This window comes from Zonotrichia albicollis, chromosome 5, assembly GCF_047830755.1.
Source record: "Zonotrichia albicollis isolate bZonAlb1 chromosome 5, bZonAlb1.hap1, whole genome shotgun sequence".
Taxonomy (NCBI): domain Eukaryota; kingdom Metazoa; phylum Chordata; class Aves; order Passeriformes; family Passerellidae; genus Zonotrichia; species Zonotrichia albicollis.
The window spans coordinates 51558359-51577940 of NC_133823.1; the positions used below are offsets into that span (position 1 = coordinate 51558359).

The 19582-nt window shown below is 39.7% G+C and overlaps 1 protein-coding gene across 3 annotated transcripts in view; it reads left to right on the forward strand.

The window, feature by feature from the left end:
• AFAP1 (actin filament associated protein 1) overlaps nt 1-15995 on the forward strand; it is a 112509-nt gene extending 96514 nt beyond the window's left edge. For 2 of the 3 annotated variants that reach the window (XM_005485731.4, XM_014266141.3), the window contains exons 12-18: nt 2595-2712; nt 4143-4400; nt 6212-6326; nt 7594-7758; nt 8333-8523; nt 9237-9398; nt 13762-15995. In XM_005485731.4, coding sequence (XP_005485788.1) covers nt 2595-2712; nt 4143-4400; nt 6212-6326; nt 7594-7758; nt 8333-8523; nt 9237-9398; nt 13762-13788 — 1036 coding nt within the window. In that variant the 3' untranslated portion in view covers nt 13789-15995. The remainder of the gene's footprint in view (nt 1-2594; nt 2713-4142; nt 4401-6211; nt 6327-7593; nt 7759-8332; nt 8524-9236; nt 9399-13761) is intronic. The other variant, XM_074541706.1, reaches the window with a different exon arrangement.
• The last annotated feature ends 3587 nt before the right edge of the window (nt 15996-19582 follow it).

The window sequence follows — 19582 nt, forward strand, 5'->3', positions numbered from 1 at the left end:
CCTGTGGTTAGGAAGTGGGTGGCCTGAGAAGACAGCTGGCAAAGGCATCATCCCTCATCCTACTGCAAGATGACACTCCCTAGACTAATTTGGAATTTGTGTGACTTGATACATTAGAGAATCACACCCCATCTGCCCATCATGAGTTTGAACAGATAGAAAATGAAGGGGGGAAAAAAATGGAAAAAAGCTTTGGAGTTTTCCAAAAGAGGATCCTATTGCCATTAGCAAGCTTCCAAAAGAAGTTCACAAGGGAAAATGCCCAGCTTCAATGAAACTCCAGTTTCTGATGGAAGTCAAAGTGACACAGTGTTAACACAAGCCCAGTTTTGTGAAAACCAAATAATTTTGATAGAATTAAAATGCACTTAGCGTTCATACTTCACGTTAATATTTGTTTAGAAGTTAATAGGGCTCAAAAAGTTTCTCCTGTGTTGACATGTATTTTTGCTTCAGTCAGCATCTAGCAATAACCACATTTAACAGCAATAGAATGGTAACCTTTTTCCCATTAATTCTGCATGGCTTTCCTTTTCTGCACAAATGTGGTACTAATTGGAGCCAAGTGAAAAAACATATGCAACTAGACCACATGTTAGAAAGCAATGTCAAACAACTTGCAAAATAGCAGAACTTCCCTGCTAAGAATTAATTAAAATTCATTGGGTGTCTTTAAGAGCCTGTGAGGGCTTGCTGATAAGCAATAGAGTAGCTGTCTGCTGATTTTCAACAACTGCTAGAAAATGAGTAGAAATTACAATGGTACTTAAATGTTAATCAGCTGCTACATTTGCCCTTTATAGAATGAATATCAGTATTCCAAATAAAATGCAGTTATCATTAAAGCTTAATTTATCACTCAGTCACTTTAGATTATTGGTTATTCACTTATTAAGACTGATGCTTTGCAAAACTATCAGCTTCTCATTACCAGTCCCATCAATTTCCTTCACCTGAGTCATTAGGTACGGAGGAAAAGCTGAGGAAAAAGTGCTTCCAGGCAAATTTTCCTTCTAGCAGTTTCTGAATACAATTAATTTGCATGGATGCACCTGAAAACATGATTAATGAGGATTATTGAAATAATGATTATGAATTGTTTGCAATTACTGAGATAAATCCTGCCTTCCTTTGGTGGTGGAAGTAGTTACCACAGGTGCATCAGATGCCATTAATGAATATCCCAGTTTTCAGACATGGTTTTTGTATATTGCTGTAATTGGAGCCTCTTAACTAGGAAGAAATAGAGCAACAACTCCAAACTCAGTTCTTCACACCAACCAGAAACATTTGTGTAATGCTCTTCTTTAAGAACAGTAAACAAATGCAGCCCTCTAATAATGACTAACAAGGTATGAGTTATGATAAGGTTAAAAACGTTTTTATCATGGGGTTTTCCTGGGCTTTTTGGTGTTAGTTTGCTTGAAGTAAGAAAAGCTGCTGTCTATCTTTTTTCCATCCCCACACTGCCCAGAAGGGTTCACAGAGAGCTGGGCAGGTTCATCCCTCCTGTGAGCCCAGGTTTCCTGTGGCTCAGGTGAGCCTCAGTTCTCCCTCTGAATGAGAAACTCAAAGGACTCCATGTTATTCCAAAGCCAAAAAGAAAGCAACTGTTGAAACCACAGCATTCCTGAGCTCCTGCCAGCGCTACAGAAGACCCTCTCTGCTTTAGCAGCTTTATCATATTTTATGAATGTCAGCACAGACTCTGAATAGTTCCATTGTTTGGGATGGAAAACATTGTTTTCCCATTTAAGTACACCTGAAACCGTAGGAATGGAATTATTTTGGATCTCACTCTATACCTTATTCAATTCCAGCAGTTGCTACAAAGGAAGACTCACCCTTGGAGTCTTTATTAAGCAACAGTGTTGATTGGAACAGGATAAGGGGGAAAAATTAAAATATATTATATATATGTGTATCCCTTTTGAAGTTTCCAGAGGACTCAGGCCCACCATGTGTAACAGAGCAAGAATGAGCGTATAGAGTATTTGCATGTACAGTTACCCATAAAGAGTTGGGAAACATAGTGCCATAGCCAGCCAAAAGTCCTGATGCAGAAAAGAAGAATTCCCAGGTTTTGAGGAAGTAATTATTCAGGAAATTTTTATAGAAATATTAACTTGGATTTCATTGAAATTATGTGGGTTTTTTTTAATTTCTGCTGGATTTTATTCTTAGTTCTCTTACTTCCTAAGTTTGCAGCCCCTTGGGCAGGCATGCACACAGAAACACCTGCTTCTCCCCAGTGCAGGCAGCGAGGGAGCGTTTCTGGGACCCTGTCAGGCTGGTCTGTAACAGAAACCAGCAGGTTCCTATGTAAACATGCCACTGAGCAATTACAGCTGTTGCCCTCCTGGCCTTCACACAGCCATATCCCCACTGCAAGAATGGAGAACAGGAACATATGTTGTGTTCCTGGCTGTAGCAGCAGCGTGTGAGTAGCAAAGAAAGAAAAAACCACCCTGCAGAAAGCGAGAAGCTCCGTGCTTCCAGGCTGCATAATCAGGCACAGAAAATATACCACTGTATCATCATTTAGGCTTAGGTTTGAGTGCTGGTTTTCATTATTTTCCCTTTGCATTGTGCAGTTTCATGAACAGGCGGGGAATATCCACGAGCCCGTACCGGGGGAGCGCTGCCAACGGCTACGCCTGCCCCAGCGGAATGGCGCTCCACTACGACGATGTTCCCTGCATCAACGGATCGGTAAGAGCTCAGCCTGCACACAGCAAATGCTTTGCATGTGTTCATTGCCATGTGGACATCTGAAAATTGTATTATCTAACGATCCTCACTGGGCAGTTTCCAGATGAACTCATGGTTTTTTGATTGGGGGTTGCAGGCTCCTCTCACACCTATAGAATACAAGGGCATGGGACATATTGTTTACATTAACCTGCATGTGAGCCAATGTGCATTTAGAAAGCAGTTGCCTGTTGATGATTTGTTGCCAAGTCCTTGAATATAATACTCACTTGAGGAGGTATTTTTTTAGATCACACTGGAAAGGGCAAAATTAAGGACTCAGTTACACCAGGCACTTTTTGATGTCTATTGAAAAAACGCCGACACCCAAACACTTCTCAGTCCCTGTGGCTGCATTCCTGAGGGTTACAGGTGCTGTTTGTCCCAAAGGAGAACCACAGTGCTCACTTCCATCTTCATGAAGTGCAGAGCTGGTTGTAGGCAGATGTGTAAGAGGATTTAACATCTAGTGGATGCTCACCTATAGCAATATGGGGTCCTCAGGAAGGTTTGCAGGGGAGCTACAGCCTATGTCAGCTCTTAATTTGGGCTGTTGTATAAAGGCCGCGCTAAGGGTGAACTCAAAGGAAATTAATAGTTTCAAAGTGTGAAATTAACTGGACATTCAGTCCTCCAATATGTCAGTAATGTCCAAAAGATGTTAGAAATCCCCTCTTGGGAACAGTGCATGATCACTTGTGTGGAGAGCAGTCTTCGAGTAGTTCTTGTATGTGCTCATGCCTTTGTTTGAGTAGTGTACTGCCATGGCCAGGATGGGTTAAGGAAGGATATTTAGCAGTCAGGTGGGTTTCTTTTAAGATTAATCAGATGAACCACTGGAGTACTATTGTTGAGCTTCCCAGTTTTCTAAAAACTAACAAAAAAGGCACTATTTTAGTTCTTGTAGCTCAGAATAATAAATCTCTGTCAAATAAAATGTGCAAGCATACCAGCAGCTGATATTCATGGGAAAGACATGTAACCTGAAGAAATTAAAAAAACAAGCTAGAAAAAACTTGGCTTCTGATAACTGCTAGGCTGTATTACTTTTAACAACTCATGTACCAGATGTAATCCCATGGACTCATCATTGCAAACTGTGAGCATCCCCCTGCTAACGGGGTCTGCCTCTGCCCCCTGGGTGCTGAAGGTGCAGTCAGGGTGTTAGGTGTGCTTGTTACTCAGGGCTGAGGCTGTGAGCCATGGAATGCAATGCTTGTTTTCCACACAGTGTCCTTCCCCCACTTTCTAGATAGTGTCGGTAGTAAGGATGTATGCTCACTAAGCACTGTGGACTTGCTGGAGTCCAAAGCATCGCTAATGTTTTAATTTCACTTTGGGGGTTCTGCATGGTGCATTGTTCACTAACTGCTGAGGTGTGTGTGTTGCAGTGGGAACCAGAAGATGGCTTTCCTTCTTCTCGTAGCAGGAACATTGGAGAAGAAATGCTTTATGATAACGCAGGCCTGTACGATAACTTGCCGTCTCCAAAAATCTTTGCGCGCTATCCGCCAGCTGACAGGAAAGCCAATAGGTTATCTGCTGACAAACTCTCCTCTAACCATTACAAACACCCTGTCTCATCCAATCTGTCTTCTGCTCAGTCTGTCACTAATACCTCTGCTGTGGGGAGGGGATCTGGCTCGCAGGTACTGTACTGTTTAATACTTAACAAAGCTTTTTATTTGTTCTGTTTATCTGGTTGTTATCTCTAGGAACTCTTAGAGTCCCTTAGTGTTAGCACTGAAGTGCCTGGAGTTTAGTTACGAGCCCACTGCAAATGAAGCAAGTTTGCAAAGGTGTAAATTCCAATGTGGAAGTAGTGGTACATGGAAAAGGCTTTGCCAGCATGTTCTTGATGATTTGCAGATGGTGAATAATAACAAAAAAATCAATGTGACCTTCCACACCTAACCTGAATGCATGTATAGCTACCTTTTGGCTCCTCAGGCAGAGATGTTTTAGGAGAAAACCCAAAAAAAGATAGGTGACATGTGACCTGACTGTGACAGCAAATTTGGCTCTTTAGAAATTAGTATATATTAGTATATATACTAATCTATATATCATGTATACTTTTCTATATATCATGTATACTTTGGTTATACATTTTATGAATATGCAAATGTATAATAACTTGATGCTATATATTTAGTAAATTATGTTGTATATATTCATAAATGACATCTGTATAATACTGCCTGTTACTTTCTTCCCCTAAAAAAAAAAGAGGCTATTTTTCTGCTGCTTTCTGAGGGTGGCTGCAGGCTTTTGTACCTCAAACATGAACCTACAGAGCAGATGAAGTCGTGTGAGCTCAGCATTGTAGCAGATGGGCACAGCCCAGCAGGGGAGCAGGGCAAGCCTTGCTCACAGCCATGCCAGGAACCTTCTCAGAGCCCTTAGCTGGTCTCTGAAAGGTGGTCATTGGCTTAAACCAATGTATCACAGTATGAATGTATCACAGTGATGCATGGTTTTCAATCTAATCTGGCATGGCACAGTTAAGATAAGTATTTCGCTTTTATAAGGTACCTGTCATACTGTGTGTTAACTCACTTGACCCTTACAAAAACTTCATATTGGAATATTGGAATTCAGTGCAATGCATAATTGGAGGTAGACATGAGTAATAAATTACTGCAGCAGCAAGCTTCTCAGTGCATTCCCAATTCAGTCCGTACAAACCTTTGGGAGGAGGAGAACAGAGCATGGCACACATGTGCCCTGTGCTTGGCTGGAGCATCCTCCATGGAGACACTATGAGAAGGACTGGGTTATCTTCCCGGCTTCAGTTCATTTCTGTGAGCCCTCTAAATGGAAACCCCTTGAACATGAGATGCTCTGTTCCTGGTAATCTGTTGAGCCTGTCTGGCCATTATGAGAGGGTTTTTTTAAGTAAGAAAAGCTTTTAAGTAGTATAAGGGGGAAACGATATATTAACTCCTAGCACTTAAAAAACATGTAATAATAATCATATTGTTTCAAAAAAAATCCACAAGGATAGCAAGGTCATATAGTAAATAAGAAATAATGTTGAATTTTTTGTGTGGCAAACCCTGGTAGGTTATACTGTGTGAAATTAACTCTGAAAAACTTGTGTTTCAAGAGCCTTTACTGTAAAAAAAAATGAAAATATACATTTTTTTCTGCCTTGCAGTGGCTTTCTTAATACTGTAAATGCCAGGGTTCTAAATGCCTTGGAAACCATGATGCCACCAGAAACAGGGAGTTCATCCCCTTGTTATCCTGTGATTGCTGGCACGGCTCCCGCTGAGCAAGCAGCTCCCAGAGGCATCTCTGGAGGAAGCGCCGTCTCCAGCTCGATCAATGTGCTCTATTAAGGCTCTCTGATGTAGCAAGCAGCATTCTGTCAAGCTCTGCCCTTGATGAAAGGGTGAAAGTAATGCCAGTGGCACAGGAATAGCTGGAGCCCGTTTGTACTTTTGTTTTCAAACAGTTTAAAGGCAAGAAGCCTCCTGTGACTGCTAATGGGGTCGCCGGAAAAGCGAGGACTTTAAACAGCCAGCCCAAGAAATCCGAGACGGTTTCCTGTGTGAAGCGCACGGCATCCAGTAAGTGTCGGTCCTCACTGCTGCCTCTAAGTGTCTGTCCTCACTGCTGCCTCGCTGGGGAGCCAGGAGGGTGCCCAGAAGGGCTCCCCTCTTAGCAGACAAGGGACAGCACCAGTGTGGTTTTGTGAGCTGAGAGGCCGAGGAGGAGATGCCAAGACTGAGCAGGAGATACTTTGGTGACTTAACTCCAGCCACGCCACACGAGAAAAGGGTGCCGGTCATATGGGAGAAGGATAAATATGAAATGTGGACCTGTGGCTGCTGCAAAGTCATGAGGACAGCAGGGAAATAAAGAAGGATAATGATTCCTCAATTGGAACAGAGCGGAATTCTTTCTTCCTGTTGGAAAAGGAGGATGAGGAGCTGGTATAGATGTAAGAACACTGTGTTGCTCATAAGTGGGCTTATTAATGAAGTCTTATTTAAGAAGCCGTGGATTTAATGGCAACAAGAGAAATTGGTGTTAGACTTTAGGACTAAAGTAAATAGCTTCTAACTGATTAAAACTGGCTTAACAACTCTTTGTCAGGAATGATTTCATATCATAGAGTGTGCCTTCAGATATGTGACAAAGTGATCTCTTAGCTGCCTATCTTCTTTGAGTCTGCAACTGGAGCAGAGCTGTAGAGGGGGCTGTGATATGAATCAGACCACAAATATATGTCAGCCATTTCACGAAATGAAAGCATTTGTATGGGAAATTAAAAAAGAAAAAGAAAGCTGCCAGGCATCAAAGAAGTGTGAACATTTTTGTATTCTCTTATGTAAGGTGAGAAAAGATGTGCACTTGAAGTAGGAATGAAAGTCAGGCAAAAGGCCAAGCAGGTGATTTTTCCTCTGACCCTTTCAATTAGAAATGAAGGGTTCATAGCTGGAGAGGAGCCTCCTTTCCATCTTCTGAACTACAGGGAAAGGCAAGGCCATTTTTCAAAACCAGTGTGCTATAAAGTAACTGGTATTTCTCATTTTCCTCGTGTAAATATAAAAAACATACTCTATCCCATATCATTGTTATAGCTGTGCTGCAGAACTTGGCAGAAATCGTGGACCTTGAGAAAGAGCCAGTTGAGGAGGAAGGCCAAACCTTTTCCTCAAACCATGGAATTATAGAATGGTTTGGGTTGGAAGGGAGCCTTGAAGATCATCCAGTTGCAACACCCTGCCGTGGGGAGCCGTGACATGCTTCATGTCATGTTTAGTCTCAGGGACCAGTTCAGGGTTGTGCTGTTAATTTAAACCCTAATTAACTACAATCTGATACATGCAGATGCAGAGCAGTACAAATATGGCAAGAATCGTGTGGAGGCAGATGCAAAGAAGTTACAAAGCAAAGAGGAGGAGCTGCTGAAGAAAAAAGAAGCCCTTCGGAACAGGCTGGCCCAGCTCCGGAAAGAAAGGAAAGATCTGCGTGCTGCCATTGAAGTCAATGCTGGTAGGAGGTTCTTTTTTGTGCTGAATTCTCACCTGAGAATTAGGCTTATTTATCCAAACAGCTTATCCAAACAGTATTTTGTGCTGAATGTCACCCTAAACAAGGTTAGGTTTCGATGCTGAGCAGTGCTCTATAATGTCTATATTTGCTTTCTATATAGATAAAAAACGTAAAAGATAAAAATACATATGTGTAAGTGTATGTCCTTATTTTATATATGCATGTGTATGTATACACATACCTAAGGAATTATACTGGTGTGAACTTCAGATAAGAAGAGCACGGGAATAATTTTTTTGTCACTAGCTAATTATATTTTCATGATACAGAAAAATAAAGAAAACAATACTGATTTGAAACCAGACTAGATATCTGAGAATGTCACTTGATAGAAAGCATTTGATTTATGCTACTAAACTTCTTATTTTCAAGCGTTTTTTATAAAGTACCTATTTTTTTTTATGTCACTGATACGTAGAGACCTTGTTTCCTTACTTTTTAGAAAGACAATAATTTCTCTGTCATTTTAACATTTTTATTATTATTGAAATAATAAAATTGCTGTGAATGACAGGCAGGAAGACCCAAGTGATTCTTGAAGACAAGTTAAAGAAGCTGGAAGAGGAATGTAAGCAGAAGGAGGCTGAACGTGTAAATCTAGAGCTGGAACTGACTGAGGTGAAGGAGAGCCTTAAGAAAGCCTTGGCTGGTGGCATCACACTGGGCTTGGCTATTGAGCCCAAATCAGGAACATCAAGTCCACAGGTATGCAAAGCCATTGAACATGCAAATCCCAATTAATGGGCTGGGAGTGCTCAACCTTCCCAGCTCCAGCAAAAATGAGTAGGAACTGAAAGTATAATGTTTTTTTAAGCCCGAGAAATAAGAACAGAATTAAATGCCTTTCTGTGTTATTTACATTTCCTGCAGCAGCAACAGGGAGGAAGTAGATATGGGAATCACAGGCAGGATATGTTAGGATAATGTGCAAAAAGCCAGCACCTTGTCCTCAGTGATTGTATAAGTGCAGCAATCAAGACATTGCTCCAGCCCAGGGAGATTTAAATGCACCAAGTCCTCATGCAGTGATGAAGATCTGCTTGTGCTGGTCCCCTGTCAGTTGTGTCACACTCTGCAAGGGCTGCATCTCACACCTTCAGGGTGGAGCTTGTGCTACAGATCTGTGTCTGCAGCAGCCATCACAGAAAGATCAGAGAGGGATACATCAATTCCTCTGGATTATCCATAGTTGTTTAATCAGACCCATAGCTGTTTAACAGAAAAAAACCTCAAATTTTCATCACAGAACACACATGCACATTGTTTTGTTTCCTGTGCTCTAATCTCCTTCTCATCTATTCATCATTATGAATATAGTTTATTTAAAAAAGAGTTCTGCAGTTCTGAATCTAAAGTGGAAAATATTGTACGTGTGACTACTTGGAGGAAACTCAATATAGGTTTTTTGCTCTTTATAGTCTCCAATTTTCAAGCACCGAACTTTGGAAAACTCTCCCATCTCCAGCTGTGATACCAGTGATACTGAGTGCTCCATCCCTGTGAACAGTGCAGCAGCTCTGAAGAGACCTCCCTCATCAAACAACTCTCCATGTCGGGGCCATGTCCTTCGAAAAGCAAAGGTGAGAGCACTCATGTCTTAATTGTCTTCTTCTGTGTTTTTTCATACTTTCTTACAAAGTCTTATTTAGCCTTAAGAAGAGAATATCTAAATTATTCATATTACTACATAGTACTGCTGATTTGTAGAACCTTCTGCAGAAGAGTTGGTAAGTAAGTTTGGGAGATAGATTTGACTCTACTTTGATTCCATATTTTTCTCTGTTGCTTTTTTGATTTGATTTGCAAAGTAAGTAGTCTTTGGTGTAGACAGTCCATGTGTCCACTACTCTGTGTAGCAGAGAAGTGGTTAAAAGAGCACTGTTACAGTGAGTGATTAAAAATGGCACAAGATTGGATCTGACCTTTTCCAGCCACTGCGAGAACATTATAATTAATGACAATGTGTTGTGCAAGTATCTGTTCAATGTACATTTAAAGCAAAGTTTAATGACTTCAATTTTGTCTTGCAAGTACCAGGCTGAAATTTGCTGTCTTCTTGTATTGTTACAGTTTTCTAATTTTTGTGGTTTAGTTTAAGTGGGATTTGTATAACCATTCTTCTGGGCTAAATTTGCTGGCAGCATAAACATGTGGGCAACACATAACCAGGGGTGGCAATAATAGTGCTGGGCCCAAGCTTTTGTTTATTTAGTAGTTCACTGCTAGTTGTAATTATAAACAGCAATAATCATAAACACTTGTCCTTCATGAAGGCTATTTCCTTTTTTCATTGATGTCTTCTGTACTTGGATTTCTTCAAGTAACTTTTGCTACATGTATTCAATGATTATATATATTTCCAGTATCTGAGCATAAGCCTGGAACCTAAATGTAGTAGATACGGAAAAATCAGCATCTCAAAAAATTATTTTATTATTAAATTATCATAATATAATTATTTTTCCTGATACACCATTTGAGACAGCTTTCTCACCCTTCTTCTACTCCCTTTGCATGGACATCAACTGCTTTTTCCTGCCAGTTAGTTAGCCTGATTCATTTAAATCCAACTAAGAATAATTACACTCAGCATAATAGGTTTCAGTTCTAATCAACTTTGAAGTCTGCAGCTTGTGTTTCAAACCTGAGGAAGGATTTATGTGCTCTAAAGCTTATCTGTGTTTTCCAATTATAGCCTAATTTGTGCCATAACGATATCATCTCTAACTGTACACTTTGTCTTAGATGTGGATGGTAGCTCAGCAATACTCAGGGAGTGTGGTCTAGCGGAGCACAGTGCTTGCAAATGGGTGCATGGATTTGTGCTGGACAGGCACATTAAATCCAGACATCTAATTGTTACAGCTGGAGAAACCAGGGCATTATAAGAACCTAAACATTTTTGGTGTAAAGAATACCTTCCTGTAGTATATTTTTTATGCTCAGCACATACCATGCAGGAAAAGCCCTCCTGTGTTTGGTGTCGGTGTGCTTTGGATGGCACCATAAGTTGGTCAAGTTTTTTGGCAGAGGAATCTTGGATATAGGATTCGGCTAATCAAAAAGGATATGGAGCAACTAAACATATTTTTCCCATGCTGTGAAAAACAACTCAAAGTATCCAATTCAGCTTGAACAGCTTTTTCCCTAAAACCTCATGCACTAAATATTAAGAGTGAAATTTTGCTGAATTAGATAGTGCAACCCAATCTGTTCCCAGCCCCTTGGCAGCCACAGCTGCCATCAGGTGCACATCTGCAGCACGCCCCACGCTCGGGGGTCGCTGTACGTGTGCGGGGGTGGAATTTGGCTCTCAATTCTTTTGGCCTTTTGCAGCTGTGAGTGAGCCCAGGCCTCGTAGATGTGGCTCAGGAAAGGGTGTCACACATGAGCATCCCAGAGCAGGACTTGGCTCTCCAGGCGTGGATGTCAGTGCAGTTTGTGGGAGTGAAACTGATCCCATGTCTGTGCTCGGGCTTGTATCTCCAGCAGCTGGCACCTCTCCCAGTGCTATGAGGGAGTTGTACAAATGTTAAAAATATCAGAATATGGTTTTTACTCCTGGTGTGTATTTGAATGCCCTGAATGCCTCCCTCCTTGGCCCTTTCCTTGCATGGAGGATGCTGAGCCTGTTGCCTGCCAGCCTTGTGTCACGGCCACGCTCACCAGGCAGCAGTGCTGCGCCTGTACCTCTGTGCCCTGCACGCTCGGGACAGCAGCTTTGGAAGCTCTGCCACCAAAAGCTTTCTCCTCTCAGATGCTCTAACATTAGAAGGAAATACAGAGAGAAGCAGTAAGACAGATCTAGTGTTAAGAAAGTGCAGCAATTTGGGGATTGGCTGTTCAGGACACGCATTATACTTACACATACATAATTTTAATTTTTAACTTCCTTTTTTTACAAGTATCTTTAATTTTTATTTTTTTTTTTAGAAAGTAATTATGTATATTTTTAAAAAGCCAGAAGGCATTTAATTGCAATTTTGTCTAATCTGTACTTGGCTAGAAATGGAAACTCCAATTAAATATGGAAAATAATATTCTGCGTCAGTAGTCCTAGAGAAGTAAAAAGATTCAAATATCCTTTCTGTACAGCAATTATTTAAACATTTCACATATTCATTTAAATATCAAATTAGTTTGTAAAGCCAAATTGTTATGTGCAGCAAGAAAACTGAAATTAGTATTTCTGATTTGGTTTTGAAACTAGTGGGCTGGTGAATATCAGCATCTTACATCTCGCTTGTGTTCAAGGACTGGAGAAGAAAAGGAGCTGTCCCAGTTTCCCAGCTCCCAGTCAGGCTGTTAGTGTTGACTGAGACATTCTTTCCTTGGTGTGAACCTGCAGGAGCAGTGGAAAGAAACAAAAAGTTCCTTTTGCACCTGCAAAAGAAGCTTCTGCTTTCAAGCCTTATTTAACACTTCAAAGAAAATCTTCTCCCAGTTGCTTAGCCAAGGACTTCCTTTGTAGCTTTGGTAGCACATCTATAGAGAACACAGATTTAATAGAGTTTTTAAAGTAATCTAATTTCTACCAGTACTGTTATTAAACTTTAAAATTACCATAATTTGAAGAGTAAAACGGAGTATTTAAAATACACTGAATTTTAGTAAAAGCACCAATTAAATTAAAAAAAAAAACCAAACAGAAGTTTAGAAACAAAGTAAATTATTGTCTAATTTTAAACCCATGGATATTTTTTTTTTCTTATATTGCTAAAGTAGCCATCAACTTTGACCTTTACTGTTATTTTACAACAGCTGAAGAGGTGTCATGGTCATACAGCTGTTGAGCCAAACTAATGCTCTTACTGCTTTCAGCAGCAGGAACAGCTATTTACATGCATAAGTAATGGATTTCAGTCAGAGCTCTTAAATGTTGTGGAATGAGTGTTAAATTCAGGAATTCAGGTTGGAAGCCAAGTCAGCAGGCTGCCTGCAGAGTGTCTCTTTCTGGTGGGTCAGAGAGGAGTCTGCAGCCCCCAGTGCCTGGCGAGGAGCAGCTGGGGGGTTCCTCTAAGGGGATTGCTGGAGCCAGAGGGATCCCTGGGGATCTTCAGTGGCTCCTGATGGCTGAAAGGGTGGGATTCAGGGAGGGGTGCAGTGTGGATGTCCTGAGGTGAGCCTGTCCTGCTTCAGTCCAGGTGTCATTTGATGGCCGCAAGTTTTACTGACCTGGGGGCTCAGCTGTGGCAATCTCATGATTTTCACTTAAGTGGCAGAAGAAATGGCAATACCTTGCTCTGAGACAAGTGACCAAAAGCATTATAGATTACATGTTTTGCTGTGGATGGTGTCCTTGTCCTCAGCTAACAGGTGAGGAAACTGAGGCACAGAAAGTCAAAGAAATTTCTTTAATTTGCCGGGCAATAGCTCAGTTTGGATTATCTATAAGGGAAACAAATGCAATGCAAACTGACTTGTTTCTCTTAACCCTGCCTGTCAGTCTCTCTGCTAAGTTGATCTTTTTAAATTTATGTGTTTGCCATGAGTCTTATAACAAAAAAATTGAAGAGCAGTAAAGCAATCACTTGGTGTCAGCTCTGAGAGATATTGAGGGCTTCCTGCTGTCTTACACCAGTCATTTAGAGAGTCTTGTGTGCTTAAATCAGCCTCTCCCTTACTCAGGGAGAGCTGAGTGCTGTACACCAGCTGTGGGGTGTCAATTGCTCCAGAAGTCCCCTCTGCAGAATACAAACATGGCTTATTTGCACTGCACTAGAAAATATTTTGTACATAGTTGTGGAAGGGTGGATGCTGTGCACAGACTATCAGAACATACTTGTTATCATTCCCTAACTAATTTTTTGGGCTGAATCCAGCAAAGTTAATGAAAAAACTGTTATTGAACCTACTTGTGGCTTAGCAGATACGATGACATCAGTGAATTATCCCTGATTTCTTTTTAACATTTTCTGTATCTTTTTTTTTCCCCCTTTCCAGGAATGGGAGATGAAAAATGGAACATAAACATAACAAAGCCAGTCACTTTCCATAAAAGCCTTACCTACTACAGACCAAGACTTAGGCTGCAAAGGACTCACCTGGAAGGTCACATCAAGTGATAAAACATGAGAAGTTTTATAACTCTGTTAAGTTAATGGTAGCTTGGCGCTAATTTGCCTGTATTCCCTCTACTGTATTGCTATGTAACTACGTGTGCCCCTTTTTATTAGCTGTAACTCCTTGTTTCCAACTTCACTGGTAGAAAAAATGAAAACCAAAAAAAACCCCAACCATAGGAACTAAAAAGGAGCATAAAGTCACAGTTGCAAGTTTACTTTGCTGAAGCAGCAAAGAACCAGCAATGTTAATTATAGTGCATCAGACAGCTGGAACACTGCTGAAGACTGGTGGGAAATCCTGACTCCTGCAGGTTAAAACTGCCTTTGGAACTGTGCCACAGAGCAGGTCTAACTCATCAGCAGAGACTTTGCTGGTGCTGCTCACATGGCAAAGCAAACCTGAAGAAACGTGCTCGCAGAGCCAGCAGTGCCTGCTCAGCCCAGCAGCTCTGCAGGGCCACAAGGACTCATTGGTGAAGCATTTTTGGGATACTTTTCAGACAGATGCTTTTGTCATGGGGAGATAAAAAGCTGCCAAACTTCAAGACAGATGCGTTTTTGTACGTTCTCTTTATTGCTGTTCTGAAGCACCAGTCATCTTCATAGGTCATGTTCTTGAACTATGACTTGTTTCTGATTTTTTTTAAAAGGCTAACAGGTATTTTTAGATACTGCTTATTTTCTGTACATTTTAAAGAGGAAAAAGAAAACAATTGAACTTAGTCCTCAGCAGAAAACAGCAACTCAGAATGACTTATGCAGTCAGTCTTGTTTTGTTTTTTATAATATAGTATTGTTAAACTTGAGGTGTAGAACACTGCTGTACTTAGTTTCCTTTGTCTGTTTTCAGACCTCAGCTATTATTTTTGAGGAAGATGGACTGAAAAGGTAATAATTTTCAGACTCTTATAAACAGTTTAACAAATAATTGGGGATTTTCCCAAACAGGGGTCCATTTCTGATTACTAGGAAATAACACCTTGCATTTTAGTCTGTAAAATTACAAAAATGTGTTTGTCTCTTATCCATGTCATTCCCGAGAAATTACATGCAGTAAATTGCCACTTAAGCCCATCAAAATCTCAAGATTGGATTTAAAAAATCAGAAGGGGGTTGGAGGAGAATGTATAAATCAGATGGCTTCTTTTAAGTTTTCTCTTTTGTTTTTTTTAGGCCTTTGGAGAGCTTTCAATCATACTCTCAAGATTTTTTTCCTCCTCAACTGCGAGGAGTAGAAAATTAATTTTAAAAATTACCTCAAAATATGAGTAGTGTTTTAATCACAGGTGTTAGGGCTGGAGTCTTGATAATTAGTTAAGACTGCAATTAAAATCACAGAAGTTGGCAAGACAGCAGTTATCAAGGATCCCATCCCTTTGTGGCCAAGCCTGCAGATTATCTCTCACCTTTAGGAATGGGTGTGTGCAACTCCTGGGGGGTACCCTGGAATTCTCAGCTGAGCTGGGTGCCAGAGGACTTCTGCAGGAGCCTGTGGGATTTGAGGGCACAGATCTGTCAGAAAGACCTGACAGCTGCCAGGAGATGGGGCTGTGTCCTGTTCCCAAATGCATTTAGGGCAGGGACCCCACTGACCTTAGCAGTGTAGAAATGGGCCCAGCATGAGAAAAGGCTCTTTGCTTCTTGGTACAAAGGGCCACAGGAATGCAGATACAGTAGGAAAGCAAGTGTCAGTGTGGTTTTCATTGAAAACACAATTTTTAATATTAGTTTAGGTCACTTACTTACTAACTCTCTAACTCAAGGGCACATTCTGTATTCTGTGACTATGGACTAAACAGCATCAAATTCCCATAAATAATAGCAGAAACAAATTTGAAGCAAAAGTAAGTTCATTTAGGCTTTTTATTTCAAATTAAGTTATTTATTTGTATATTTCAATAAATATTTAATTTATATCTGTACATATTTATAATGCAAATTAGGCTTCTAGTCAGGGTTAGCAGTGATGTAACAGTTTCCATTAAGAAGTGGTCCCACATGAAGTAATGCAGAGTAGTCAAAAGCCAGATCACTTGTCTTGTTTACCAATGTTGGCATTGTCTCTTTCCACCCCCTTATCCCATGGTTAAAAAAAAAAAAAAAAAAGAAAAATTCCTTGGCAAGGACAGGTTTTAATCTATGCCTGAGGTGGATGTGTGCAAATCTCTGCCCAGGCAAATGGAAATTGTGTGGTGCAGCCTTCCTGCAGCACCTGTAGCACCCAGGGCCCCTGTGGTGCCTGCTGCACAGGGGCTGCCCCCGATCTAAACATCTTCCACTCTTCCTCCAGCAAAGGCTCCACAAAGCCACCACACTTTTGTCTGTTCTGTGTAACAGCCAAGGTTCTGAAAGGAAGAAAACCAAAAAGCTTGGGAAACAACCTCTCTGTAGACCACTCTCAGTGCTGTGAAATGTACTCTGTTGCCTTGAATAGCACTATTGCTGCACAATTTTTTATAAAGAGCAACAGAACTTGTATTTCTCACTGTTTTTAGATTCCAGGATCACCAGGCAAACTCGGCCATAGAGCAGCATGATTTTGTTTGAAAGGAAAACTCTTGTATTTTGAACCATTTCTATATCTTCTAAGAAAATGTTACACTTGTACTTCCTCACCAAATGCCTGTTACTGTACCAGGTGCTTTTTTGAAATTGTTTGTTTGGTTTTTTTTTTTAATGGGTGATGCTTTTTTTTATAAAATCCCAGATCATAACTTTGGGGGATCAAGGGTGTTTTTTTAATGAGATGATTGTGGCAATTTGATTTTTCAAATGGAGAATATTAATTTAGTATCAAGTTTTGTTAAGACACTTTCAAATTAATTGGCCAAGGGTGTATGTTGTATGATAATGTTCTCATATTAAGAATGTAATTATTTCCTTATTGTATTTTTTAAAAAACAAAATCATATTTAAAAAAAATCTCTGTGAAAAAAAGCATGATAGAAACATGAAAAAAAAAGGTTTTGTTTTATTTTTGTTATTGGATATGTTGGCAGTGCCCATTTTAATTGACTGTAAATATAGCCTTTCTACTGTATTTCTCAGTGTATTTAAGTTCTTTCTGACACACATTCATGGACACTTCTGTTAAAAGAAAAAAACAAAAACAAAAGTCCAAAATAGACCCACCTTCAAATGTGTGTCTTAGTAGCTTCAACTAACTTTATGCCTTTCTAGTTTATTCTTCAGAAAGTCTTGCAAAGTGTGAAAAAAGACTGGCACCTGGTGGGTGCGACAGATCCGAGACCATTATTAATAAAGTTACCTGTCAAAAAAAGGATTTGCAGTGTTGTTTTTGGTGTTTGTCAGTTCCAGAGGCACCCTAAGGTGCTGAGGTGGCACCTTAGCAGCTCTCCCACAATAGTCAGAACTCAGCTGAGAACCATTCTCCCATGCCAGTCCGTTTAAAAATGTTTGGACATTATCATGAGTGTTTTTTGGCATCAGTTGCATCCCCATTTAACTGAGCAGTGACGTCCTGCAACTTGAATGTCCAAGGACTCTCTTGGCATTGGAAATGTGGAATTTGATGTATTTAGAGCTCATAGCAGCACTTCCTGATTGCCTGTTGCATCTGCACCAGCTTGCTTAGATGTCAACTCCACTAATAAATTATGCAATATGTAAAACATTAAAAATTACCTCTAAGAAAGGAAAGTGGATTAAAATTAAACTGAGCTGATTACCAGGCTACTTAAAGATGAATGTAGCAATTTCTTGTAGATGACTGACAGATGAGATTGAGAAGTGTTAAGCTGTAATTACTCCTTGCTGCTTTTCTTAGATTTTGCTCTTGCTCCTGTTACACCACAATTATTACCAAATTTATAAAGTAAAAAGCTTAAGCAGAATATACATTTTATTTTCCCAAACTGAGGGAAGCAGTATTCTAAAGTAGTTAATTAGGTTTTTTCCTGTAGTTACAGCCTCTAAGATCATAATGGAGTTTTAATAGGTATGTCCATGTATACTGCATAACAACTAAAGGCAAAAAATAAATGAAAACAAACAAAAATTAACCTAAAAACACAACAGGAAAAATTAAAAAAAAAAAAAACCTGCTATAATCCTGTGGTCTAAAATGCAGCAAGTATCTCTAGTCTCAGTCTGATTCACAAGACTTGCAGAAGCAAATGGCAAAAAAGACAAAACCACCTGCATTGTTGGTGTCTCAATTATCTGCATTTGTAGCTATACAACATTATCCAAATGGCTCTGACTGCCATAAATAGATAAACTCTATGGGAGATGGTACAAGGGCAAAGCAATCCCTCCTGACAAGGAAAAATCCTATTCAGTTACAGTGAAGTTCAAGGGAAAAACAAAGATAAGGTCATTCCAGTGTGGAAAAAAAAATAATCTTGAGGAGGGGACTGTGTTAAGAGGTTATAAATATGGGGAAACAAAATAGTCCCCGCCACTAACAGTACAAACACTGAGAGTATCTGAATCAATGATCAGGTTCAAAACAACTGCTCAATTCAGCTACAGAACATGTCACAGAATTTTATTGATGCTAAAATCTTATATGGGTCTATAAACAATAAACAAAATTCATGGCAAAAAGTAATTACTTAAAAGTATCAAACGCAAAGCTCCCTGCTTCAAAACAGAAAAGTCCAGCTCCAGAGAGGCTTGAAGTGTATTCTAAGTGTCCTTGTGTGCTTCCCCTGCTCTCTTGACATATTACTACTGATAAATGAAGCTGTGTTCTTTCACAGAAAAATGCTTTTTTTTTTACACCAGCAGTTACAAAACATTCCCTTCTATAAAGCCATGTACCACATTCTTTTCAATTTGACTTCTAAAGCAAGAACCTCTCTTTTAAGATCAAGGTAATGCAAAATTATTCCTTCACAATTTATTAGATAACAAAAAAAAAAAAAATCTTATCAAGGGTGTTCCTCATCAGTAATCTGATTACAAGGGAATCATTTTCCTATTAGATTTTGCAGAACCAGTAGAGTTGCAGTTACATGGTCCTGAGCTGAACATAAGCTTAATTCCTGGTTTAATTACTAATTTTTAAATAGACTGTTAATTGCCCTCACTGAGTTATTCCTTAGAATTTTTACTTCTTTAGTCTGGTTTTGGCATGTATCACTGATGTTGAATTTTTTTTTAAATCAGCTTTTGCTATGATACTGTAATGGCAGGAATGGATCCTTTTATCACTTTCAAAATACACCATGCAGCATTTGCACTATTTTGCTTCAGCTTTTGAAAACCATGAGGTTTTCAAAAAGAAATGTTTCAAATGTACTGTACCAGAGTACAGTACATTTTCTCCACAGCAGCTGGACCCATAAGAAAGCAAAACTTCTTTCAAGGCATAAATCACAATAAGCAAAACATCTTTCAAGGCATAAATTTATGTATTTCAAGGCATAAATCACCAAAAAAAAATCGAAAGGAAATCAGTGTCTTAATGGAAAACAGGAAAAAATATTGCCTGTTGTTTATGCCTCAAAAGTTTTATTAGAGACATGATTTATGATGATGTTGAAATCAGTTAAGCTTCAAAATAATACAGCAATTAATATGACTTTGATGACGATAGCAAGGGAAACAGAAGTGAAGCAATTATTCTTTTCTTTCCACAGAAATCAGTTTCTGAAGTAAAGTAGCCCTTCAGGTTAGATATTAGCAAATTTTATTTGGTATCTCATTTATGGGAACAGCTTGGCTGTGTCTGT